General features: G+C 32.4%; 2 protein-coding genes across 2 annotated transcripts; both read left to right on the top strand.

Annotated features, from left to right (window-relative positions):
• The first annotated feature begins 401 nt into the window (after positions 1-401).
• Positions 402-3,433, top strand: LOC145087505 (metal transporter Nramp3.2-like). The gene is made up of 4 exons (XM_079025468.1): positions 402-1,121; positions 2,015-2,151; positions 2,252-2,904; positions 2,973-3,433. Exons 1-4 carry the CDS (start codon positions 598-600, stop codon positions 3,180-3,182), a joined length of 1,524 nt encoding a protein of 507 aa, XP_078881594.1. The 5' UTR covers positions 402-597; the 3' UTR covers positions 3,183-3,433.
• A 5,598-nt stretch (positions 3,434-9,031) lies between these two features.
• LOC145087504 (aspartic proteinase 36-like) lies at positions 9,032-11,815 on the top strand. Its single transcript, XM_079025467.1, has 9 exons — positions 9,032-9,420; positions 9,496-9,616; positions 9,693-10,126; positions 10,218-10,374; positions 10,464-10,546; positions 10,647-10,746; positions 10,871-10,943; positions 11,026-11,178; positions 11,313-11,815. Exons 1-9 carry the CDS (start codon positions 9,140-9,142, stop codon positions 11,414-11,416), a joined length of 1,506 nt encoding a protein of 501 aa, XP_078881593.1. The 5' UTR covers positions 9,032-9,139; the 3' UTR covers positions 11,417-11,815.
• The last annotated feature ends 413 nt before the right edge of the window (positions 11,816-12,228 follow it).

Here is a 12,228-nt window from a genome sequence, read left to right as displayed (position 1 = left end):
GATGTATAAGGAAGTGTTGAACGATGAATAATATATAATCAGTCATGTGTTATTACACATTTTCATATTTTGTGTATCCTTATATAATTCTATTGTTTTTGAACGGCTTAAACATTTCATATTTTATGTCATCTTGACCGGTTTCTTTTTATCGGTTATTTGATGTATCATGTAACAAATAACACTATAGTTTGATTATTTTATCTTCAACATGTAATTTCTTTTATAACATAACATTTTTGTAAAATAAACATAGCACTGAAAGAATTTACGCGTCCCGCCGCTTTGCGCGGTACACTGCTAGTATATATATATATATATATATATATATATATATATATATATATATATATATATATATATATATATATATATATATATTACTTTGTTTTATTTTATATTCCATTCTCTCCCAAAAGGGTCGTGAACAAAGTGTCAACTGTTTAACGACGATAAGCAAGTTTCCTTGCTAAACCCTCAATCGCAGAAACCATCAAAAAAACTTTACAATAAATTATTCCATTCTCTCGCACGCACCACTTACACTCCGGCGACCACTGCGAGACGACAAGAGGATCAAATTGAAGGTTAAAGAATATGCCTTCCGACCAACATCAGCCCTTACTCGCTTCCGACGAACAAGAAACTGCCTACGATCCCACCGAAAAAGTACATGTCGTTGGAGTAGTCGACGACCAAGACCACTTCGATGAGTACGGCGATAAATCACCACCCTTCTCATGGCGGAAGCTATGGCTGTTCACGGGACCTGGATTCTTGATGAGCATAGCGTTTTTGGATCCGGGTAACTTGGAAGGTGATCTTCAGGCGGGTGCGATAGCCGGTTATTCATTGCTATGGTTGCTTTTGTGGGCTACGGCAATCGGATTGCTCATTCAGCTTTTATCGGCTCGGCTTGGTGTTGTCACCGGGAGGCACCTGGCTGAGCTGTGCAGGGAAGAATACCCAAATTGGGCGGGGAAGTTGCTGTGGATCATGACTGAGCTCGCACTAATTGGGGCTGATATTCAAGAAGTTATTGGGAGTGCTATCGCTCTCAAAATTTTGACAATTGGGTTTTTGCCCCTTTGGGCTGGTGTTCTCATCACTGCCTTCGATTGGTAAACTTTACTCTGTTCTTACCTTTTGATATTGATCGATTGTCGTTTACCAGTATAAAATTTCATTTTTAATTATATTCGAATGGTTTAATCTGTTGATCATCTGTTCTTGAACCCTAAAAGTCGAAGATCGAACTGTCTGTGAAAATGTCTTTTCAAAAATCTGACTTGGGTTTGTCTGTTTTGGATGTTTCTCAAAATTGGATCCATAATATTTTAATCGATGGATATGATTTTCTATACCAAATTCATTCGATGGCTTTTCTGTAGCTTGTCGACTTCTGTTTGTCTGTTTGCATGTTTGCCTTTTGGGTTCGGGGTTTGATATTAAGTTTCTGTTTGCTTTTCACTGTCGATATTACCAATTTGATTTTGGACAGCATGTTAATTTCATTTTCATAATCTTGGAATGATCTAATCTGTTACTACTATGAAAACCTAACCAAATAAAAATTTCAAAGCCTCATAATCCTGAAAATTGCACCTTTTAGATTGTTGTTCATTTAATCCTGATTTTTTTCCTAGTTTGACAACAGATCATGTCCTGTTTTTCACTTCTAATATCAATTAACTGTTGTAACAGTATTCCATTTTACTCTGAAATCGTTTTGGAATGGTTCAATCCATAGATCATCTGATACTATTAAATCTTAAAAATCAAGATTGCAGCTTTCCACAAATTAGGTTTATTTCTTTTCATCAGCCAAAAAATCAAATTCTAAGAAAATCAAGACAAGAAAAAGGGTCTTTTCAAAATTTGATTTTAGGGTTCTAGGTTGTAATCAATAAATCTGTTTTCTTAATCTTGATTCTTATGGATGTCTTCCTAAAAAAGAAACAAGATTTATGCAACTTGATTTCATCAATTTCATATTCTTTGAATCTTCATGCAGCTTCATCTTCTTATTTCTTGAAAACTATGGCGTAAGGAAGCTAGAAGCACTTTTTGCAGTGCTTATTGCAGTCATGGCAATCTCATTTGCATGGATGTTTGGTGAAACTAAGCCCAACATGAAGGAGCTTCTTGTTGGTGAGCAATCACAATTTAAAACCAAAATCTTTAACAATCTACAATTCAATCCCTAATACATCATTTTATATAACAATCAATCACATTTTCTTTCTTTTAGGTATTGTGGTTCCAAAGCTCAACTCAAAAACAATCCAACAAGCAGTAGGAGTTGTCGGCTGCATTATAATGCCACACAATGTCTTCCTACATTCAGCACTTGTACAATCCCGAGAAATCGATCCGCGAAAAACGGGTCGGGTCAGAGAAGCAATCAAATACTACTCAATAGAATCCACCATAGCACTTGCAATCTCCTTCATTATAAACCTCTTTGTAACAACCGTATTTGCAAAGGCATTCTTTGGAACTGCAATTGCTGACACAATTGGTCTTGGAAATGCCGGGCAGTTTCTAGAAGATAAATTTGGTGGTGGAGTGGTCCCCATTTTGTATATTTGGGCAGTCGGGTTGTTGGCAGCCGGGCAGAGTAGTACAATCACGGGCACGTATGCCGGGCAGTTTATTATGGGCGGGTTTCTTGATTTGAGATTGAAGAAATGGGCAAGGGCTTTGATTACAAGAAGTTGTGCTATAGTTCCTACTTTGATAGTTGCTTTGATTTTTGATAGTTCTGAAGACACTTTGGATAGTCTTAATGAATGGCTGAATGTGCTTCAGTCTGTTCAGATTCCATTTGCTCTTATTCCCCTTTTGTGTTTGGTGGCTAAAGATGATCTCATGGGTGTTTTCAAGATTGGCCCTTTTCTAAAGGTATCCTTTCTTTAAACTTAATGAGCTTAACGGGTTAAGACACTAATGAATTTTGGTTATGTTTGCAGACAATCTCATGGCTTGTGGCTGCTTTAGTGATAGCAATAAACGGGTATTTATTGCAACAGTTTATTGTTGAAGAAGTAAGTGGGGTGGTGTTTACTTCTATAGTCGTAATATTCACTGCAGCATACGTTGCATTTGTTGTGTACCTTATCTGGCGAAGCATTACTGTTTCTACATTCGGTTTTTTGAAGCCAAATAGTCAAGTAATTTAGAGCTTTACACGAAGGTATATATATATTATATGTATTATTTTATTGACATATTGTTAGGTCTAGCAAAGAAAGAAAGTTCAGATATGACATTGTTATGTTGAAGCAAACTAGCAATGTAGTAAACTGTCGTTGTTGGTTAACTTTTTTAAAGGCTGATTATGTTGCCTGTAATGTATGAGTATGTAACCTGACTTTTTCAAGAAAAAGGTTAAAGTAATCAATCTAATTGCTCTGGGTTTTTGGCAATCTAATCATATCTAACTTTTATTATAAGCATGATTGATTGATTGTTAAATGTTAGCAAGTAACATTTGTTGATTTTCAACAAACTATTTGTAACACTCACTTGAAATCATGGCATGTTGACCATGTACATAGCTTAAAGCTTAGAAGGTGATGAAGAAAGACTTGTATTGCTACTAATTTCCCAATTTAAAACTTTTTCTCACTCTTTTGTCGTTTGGTATGGGTTGTTACAACGTGGACTCATCTATCTTTAAGTCTAGCAACCTGAACAATTTACAAAGCTTTTTGTTACATCAAATTGATAAGATTGCTTAAAGATGCTTTCATCAAAAGAAGCCGAACAATGTTTGGCAATATACTTTCATGCATTTGCAATAGTAATTAAATGTCATGGTCTATGCAATATTTCGTAGACCTAAACATACATGGATTATGGATAATAGATGGTTCCTTTCAAAATACAAAATTAAAATATGGTCCATTAAATCATTTGGTTTCATTGGTATTCATCTGCTATCCAAGTGTAAACTAATTATAAACTAGATAAGATGGTTCGAGCTTTATTATTAACTACATATTTCTTAAAAAAGAAGATATATAAACAGAGAAACAATCTACGGTTAACCTTGCAAAAGCCCAAGATAAAAAAAACCCAAATATAAAAGTGGTCAATAACGAATTATGTTAACCTCCCTCTCAAATTCACAATGCAAAAACAATAAAAATTAAGAGTTTGTCACACAAGAAACAAAATTGAGATGTTGATAGAGTCTTTGTGAAAATATCAACAATCTGCAACGCTGACGGCACATATGGTAACAAATGGTTCCTAGTTGTAGATGACGGTGTTGAAAATAACAATCAATCTCAATATGTTATGCCCGATCATGGAAAACAGAATTCTTTGCAATCTGCATTGCATTATTGTTGTCACAATGTAAGAGAGTAGGTAGAGACGTATTAAGTTATATGCAAGTAGCTAACGTAATCAAACAATCTCACAAGTGGTCACAACAATAACTCGATAGTCAGCCTCTATAGAAGACCGAAAAACGTCTTGTTTCTTACTTTTCTATGAGATAAGTATGACGAAGGTATTTCAAAATATGAAGAACAACACCCCGATGAATAATAGCATGAGTAGTAACAAATTAGCTAACTAAACGAGCTATATTGAGGGTGAGTGATAATAAGATATACCAAAGTCCAAACAGCCCACAACAGTACGATACAAGTTCGAAGTTGATAAATGAACACCACCAGTTGTAATATATCGGGTATTGGTTTCAAGGGGTGTATTAATAGTTATGTTGTTAGTAAACCTAACACAGTTAAACGGATCAAAAATATATTTTGACTGGGATAAAAGATATTCTTTGGAGATTTAGTAACCCCAATACCCAAAAAAATAACAAAGCAACCTTAAGTCTTTCATAGCAAAATGATGAGCAAAATCATGCTTCAAGAACTCAATGTTAACATAGTCATCACCAGTAATAATCATGTCATTTATATATAATAATAGAAGAACCTATCATGCACTTGTGCATCTAACAAACAAAGTTGAATCGTGATTACTATGAATAAAACCAAGAGAAATAATCACCATAAAGAATTTGCAAACCAATCACGAGGAGCTTGTTTTACGCCATATAGTGCTTTTCGAAACCAATAAACTTCACCTAGTTGGTGAACAATACATAGGGGAGGAGTCATGTAGATCTCATCATGAAGATCACCATTCAAGAAGATGTTTTTGACATCCATTTTTCGAAGATCTTCCACTAGCGAATGGATGAACCTGTTATCAACTTATGAACAATTGTCATTTCTGCAACCTAGAAAAAAATCTTCTCATAATCTATATCGTATTTTTCAAAGTATCTTTTTACAATAAGTCTGGTTTTGTACCACTCAACAGTTGGTTTTAATCTTGTATACCCCAATTAAAACCAATTGTATGTTAAAAAGGATCATAAACAGCCTCTCTATAGGACACCGGTTCTAAAAGATCATGTATTTTGCTGAGGTGTGAGCCTCTTTCCCAAAAAAAGAAGCAAATTCTTTTTAAAACGACGAATATATATATATATATATATATATATATATATATATATATATATATATATATATATATATATATATATATATGAAAAAATTAAATAGAGAGCCATTATTAATCAAGAAACTAATGAATCAATATAAAGCTTTGGAATTTAAAACGATCAATGACAAAAAAATGGTTATAGACTTTTTACAATGAACGCACATGCACTGAATTATAACAAAATCCACTTCTTTTTTTCTTTTAATTTTTTTAGGCCATGGTTTTTATTTTAAAAAAACCCGAATATACAATTGTTCATAATTTTTCGTCATCTTTCCATATTGATATACAAAAAATGATTTTTTTTTTCAAAAAAATTCACTAAATTTCTTTGTTTTTTGAAAACTTAAGGTCTATTTTTTATCGAAAAATTTAATAAATACATCAAAATGTATATTTTTGGTACTCTTTAAACATAGATTCATATTTATGTAACAAAAAAAAAACAAATTTTCAGTTCAGATTCACATTGTGATACTCAGATTCACATTGCGAATCTGCTCAGATTCACAGTATGAATAATAGTAAATCAGAGAATTTTAAAAATTAAATTATATACAGTTCAGATTCACAATGTCAATAAATCTATTTATTGATTATACAAAACTAATTTATTAGTAATCAAAACGTTAAAATATTATAAAATTATATAAAAATATATTTCGATTTATATGTAAATTTTATTAAATTAATTTGTGAATGATCAAATAGTTGAAACAGTAATTTATATTAACATTATGAATATTAAAATTAAAATATTATAGTTATATTCACAGTGTAAATCTCTAGTGATCGAGGGTTTTTTTTTTTTTTTTTTTTTTTTAAATCGATGTTGTTGTTAATTAATATATGACAAAAAATTGAGATTTTTGGTATAGTTAGTTTTTTTTGGATAAAGATAAACTTAAATATTGAAAAAAAAAACAATAAAACGAAGTGAGTTTTTTTTTCCCGAAAAAAAGTTTGTTTTTTTATATATTAACATAGATATCTATTGAAAGATGACGAAAAATCGTGAACAACAATATATTCGTTTTTTTTTTTTCCGATAAAAAGCATGGCCTGAAAAAATTTAAACGAAAAAATAGGTGAGTTTTTTGGTATAATCCAGTATATGTACGTCCAATATACAAATGTACATTCATTCTCTTGGCCGTTGATCATTATGATTTTCGACACTTAAGATTGGTTCATTGGTTCCTTGTCAACAATTGACGCAAATGCACCGGATTATAACAAACCTATTTTTTATTAGTTTAATTTTTTTAAGGCATGTTTTTGGCGGAGGAAAACCGAATGTACCGTTGTTCATAATTTTTCGTACTTTTTTCATAAAGATCCATACTAATATATAAAAATGGTACTCTTTAAGCATAGATTCATTTTGATTTTTTTTAAAAAAAATTTCAATTTAGATTGGCATTGTGAATATGTTCAAATCCACGATGTGATTAATAGTAAGTCAGATTTACATTGTGAATTCTAAAAACTAAATTATATAGAGTTAAGATTAGAAACGGGGAAAGTTTTCAAACCTGCTATTAATCTATTAATCGAATAAAATGATTAAACAAAGTCTAAGGTGTTGTTTGTTTTTTCTGGGGCAAAATGTCTACAGTCTGCGGACCACATCTGCAGACCTCTGCAGTAGAAAAGGTGGAGCAAACGTCTGCAGTCTGAAAGAAGAAGACTGTTTGATTTTTAACATCTGCAGACTTCAAGAATAAACTAAAACCTAATTAAACCGATTTTTTTTAAACTTAAAATAGTTTTTCAATAATTTTATGAATTTACTATAGATAATTAATAAATGTAGATCGATATTTATGTATTATTGTATAAAAAATGAAAATAAAATGATACGAATTAATATATATATTTGATAAAAACCAACAAACTTTGATCACAAAGATATACCTAAATAATGTAATTAAGGATAAAAGAATTTAACACGTAAAATGAATGGAAAGAAACTTTGATTTTAAATAAAATTTTCAAAACTTTCATTTTATCTTTTCAATTAAATCAATTAAAATTTGGTCATAAATATTTATTTTAAGAAATGAATGATATTGCATTAAATAATGTTTTATAAAATTTGACACAAAAAATATAAGACGCTATTACGATTTTTTTCTTATCTATGTAAACAACTCTAACTTTTTTCTTATCTATGGTCCCTATGGTTTGGGGTTATTTGCACGTTTGATCCCTAACTCTTTTTCTTAACTCGGAAGCTTCCTAAAATTTGTTTTTGTTGCGCGCTTGGTCCGTGTCTTTCCTAAAAAGACTAGTTTGCCCTGTATTTTTTAATTTATTTAAATAAGATAAGATAGGTAAGGTAAACTAATGTGAGGTGGAAGTGGAGTTGGGGGTGTGTTTATTTAAATAAATAAAAAAATCAAGGACCAAGCGCACATCGAAAACAAATAATAGGGACATTCCGAGTTAAAAAAATAAGTTAGGGACCAAACATATAAATTACCTCAAACCACACGGACCATTCGTGTAATCTACTCTTGTAATTAAATTTTTATTTATACTTTTGTCACAAAAATCATGATTGTGTGTCAAACATTTTTTCTATAAATATTGTAACTTTTTTTTTTTTTCCAAATTGTTTATCTGGAATACATCTAAGTTAAAAAAAAAACTAAGATGTATGTGTTTTTTAAGCCAGAAGATGTCCGAAAGGATTTGAAGACCCTGGTCCATATTTACGTCAAGAAGATGATGCACATACCTTTTTAGATTTATGGTTTAAAAAAAAACAAATAAATCCTAATGTCCATACATACACGACGCAGATAAAAAAACCAAAGGTAGATTTACAAGTACGCATTGACTTGCGAGGTGGCAGACGATCTCAAGATCCATAGTGACAGATGACATGGTTATCTGAGTGTAGGTAGAATAGTAGTTTGTGGGTCATCAAATATAGTGTCATCAATGTCAGTAATTTAATTCTTATATAATTATATTTTTGTTTATTTTAGTGACTTCTTAAACATCCTTAATTTGGAGTTTGTTGTAAAACGCAGCTGGGAGTTAATGATTAGTTGGATAATCTGATATTTTATAAAAATTTATATATTTTATTATAGTTATATAAAATTAGAAAACCATATAATATCAAATTATCAATAACTATTTTATCTATGTTTTGAATAACATTTGATATCTATTGGGTCATCAAGACAATGTCGTTTTAAACGTGAGAATTTAAAGCTTAGGGCAAACAAAATGAAAGAAACACATGTTAGTGTATGTTTCACATTTTCTAACTATATATTAACATATATTTATCAACCAAATATTATACTTTTATAAATATATTAGTTATGTTAGTTTGGTGTATATTTGTCAGTTTAGGAGAAAAAATAATTGATGGAATTAATGCATTCTCAAAAAGTTAATTAATAAAACACTTTAAAAAAAAATATAAGTATAATAATCATAATCATTAATCAATAAATATAACTTCTTTTGGAGACAAGGCTTTGTTCTAGCTCTTTAGGTACTCTTTACTCTTCCAGAACGACGTCGTCGTTCTGCGTCAGTAGACTTCATCGGACCTCCTACCGGAACAAGTCGGTGATCACCAATGGCACAATTCCTCTGGGCACCGGCCTCGTCTACCACCGCCGCCGTGCTCCTCTCGAATTTTATGTTGTTTGTTTGGGCCGCCGTCGATGATTCAAGCACTGTTATTCTCCGTCCTCCCCATGATGGTAGCAATCGTCACACCATGTTTCTACCTCTTTTTCCTTCTCCTTCCTCTTCCTCCTTCTTCGGCGACGGAAAACCTCGGCGTCACCTCCACACATCCGATGCTCCTAGCCCAAACGCTCGAATGGCTCTCCACGATGATCTCCTCTTCGACGGGTATCTGTTAACCTTTTCTCGATCAATTTGAAAGAAGATTTGAAGTAAAAAATAAAAGTAAGTATTGATTATTAGGTATTTCACGACGAGTCTGTGGATTGGGTCTCCGCCGCAGAAGTTTGCTCTGATAGTCGACACCGGTAGCACTGTCACTTACGTTCCATGCTCCACCTGTCAACGATGCGGCAACCATCAGGTTCTAATTACATCATCTTCATCTTCATCGTCTTCATCAACTCTTTAATTAAGCAACCAATCTTGTTAATTCACAGGACCCAAAGTTCAATCCATATTTATCGAGCACATACCAACCTGTAAAATGCAATGCCGGTTGCAGCAGCTGCGCCAACGACACCCTGCAACAATGTTTATACGAAAGAAAATACGCTGAATTGAGCACAAGCAGCGGCGTTCTTGGTGAAGATGTTATATCTTTCGGCAACTTAGGCCAAGTTTCACCTCAACGCTCCATTTTCGGCTGTGAAAACATGGAAACCGGTGATCTCTTCACTCAACATGCTGATGGAATAATGGGTTTGGGTCGTGGTGATCCGAGTATAGTCGATCAACTTGTTGATAAAGGTGTAATAAGAGATTCGTTTTCTTTGTGTTATGGTGGCATGGATACCGGCGGTGGTGCCATGGTTCTCGGTGGCATTTCACCTCCGTCAGGAATGGTCTACGCCTACTCAGACCCTGCACGCAGGTATATATATACTATATGTATATATGTAATTATGTATATATCTGTCTTTCTTCTACATATATATGAAACTTCTTCTTTTCTGATCATATAGCCCATATTACAATATTAAGCTGAGAGGGTTACACGTCGCCGGAAAACGGTTGGATTTGAGTCCGAGTGTTTTTGATGGAAGGCTTGGAACAATCCTGGATAGTGGAACGACATATGCTTTCCTACCTGAAGCAGCTTTTCTTGCATTTAAAGATGCTGTAAGATTTACTCTTTTTAATTTGCGTTTCTTTAATTAATTACTATCTACCATTGTTAATTACTTTTTAAATCTTTCACATATATGCAGATCATGAAAGAACTCCATAATGCGAAACAGATCAATGGTCCTGATCCGGGTTATAATGACATTTGCTTCTCTGGTGCTAAAAGGTGGATATATAAATGGATATATGTGTAGTCATAATTACATATATATGAATTAATACAAATTAACTAATGTCAAGTGGTTGTAAAATTGTAATTACTTTAGTGACGATGGTTCACAGCTACTGAGAACATTCCCGACGGTTGATATGGTGTTTGGAAAGGGACAAAAACTGTCACTAACCCCTGAGAATTACTTGTTTCCTGTACGTATAAGCATTTATGGTTGTATTTAGAAAACGAAATTCGTTGTTGTCTTTTTATTTATTTATTTATTATTATTATTAGTATTCTGATGAGTTTTATTTATTTATTATTATATATGTGAAGCATTCAATGGTGGAGGGTGCATATTGTTTGGGGATTTTTCAGAATGGAAAGGATGCAACGACTCTTTTAGGAGGTAATTAAACATCTTAATTATTCTATGAATTTCAATTAATGATGAAAATGTTGTGTGATTTAATTATATGTTTGTTAAACAGGCATTCTTTTTCGCAATACTTTGGTTATGTATGATCGTGAACATAACACGATTGGATTTTGGAAAACTAATTGTTCTGATTTATGGGGAAGACTTGATGCTTCAACTGGAGATATGTCTCCAGCATCATCGGCTTCAAACAATAATTCTCCACGTAAGATCTTTTGAATTCACTCGTACAAAAAGAAGAACATGAAAAGTGCAGGAAATTGTTGGTTTTCTTTTTCATTAAAACGTTATTTCTAAATCGAGTTTGGATAATTTGATCTGTTTGTTTATTTTCAACAGGGTCGTCGAGTGATGTTGGCTCCGGGAGATTTATATCATTACAACTGATTGCTCTGGGAATCATTTTGTTTCTATTAAGTAATCATTACGTTTTTGGTGTGTAATAATTTTTGTAGTTGTTCATTATTTCAATATGTAAATTTGATGTCGATATGTAATGTTTGTTGGGCTTCCCTCTTCTTGGAGGATGGCCCAAGGCCCAAGGGGGGATGGAGGATATTATTGTTCAAAGAAAAAGTGGTAGGTTTTCTTATGGAAGAACATAAAGAAAAGTATCAACAAATATATAGAGAGGGAAAGAAACTGTAAAAATAAAAACAAAAAAAAAATGTTTTTGTACGAATTTTGGCCCGAGTATTAGAGGTGCCTTCCTAGTTCCTAACTCATGATGTTTTCATCTGAAAGATTACGATTGTATTTGGAGGAAGTTAGATGTGTATTATGGCCTATGTAACATAACGTTGTTTGTTCTAGTTTAGTTGTGTTGTGAGTTTGGTTTCCGATATGGGTTTTCTTGAAGTTGTGTGCTTCTATATTTGCCTTTTTTTACCAAGTATAGTTGGTTATAATGTAAGATCTTTGGTCTCCTCTCTCCTATTTTTATTGGAAAAGTAGGTGATAAGCCCGTGTGAACACGTGGTTGAGGATTTTGATCTTCGAAATAGTTCTACCACTTATATAGATATCAGTGTGATTGAAACCTAGAACATGAAAATTGAATGACTGAATCGACAATAACATGAATGTTGAATGCTATAATTGCTAAATAAATGAAACTAAAATGTGTAAATTAACATTAAAATGATGTTTGATTGCTATGGCATAAAGTTAAAAATAAAATGATGTAATCCACATTACAAAAAGATTGCTATAAATGAATTTAAAGTGTTATAATTGTCATTAAGATAGATGTAAA

The sequence above is a fragment of the Lactuca serriola genome, chromosome 2, assembly GCF_051521515.1.
Source record: "Lactuca serriola cultivar US96UC23 chromosome 2, Lser_US96UC23_V15, whole genome shotgun sequence".
In the NCBI taxonomy this organism is placed as follows: Eukaryota; Viridiplantae; Streptophyta; class Magnoliopsida; order Asterales; family Asteraceae; genus Lactuca; species Lactuca serriola.
This window is presented reverse-complemented; position numbering and strand designations above follow the sequence as displayed.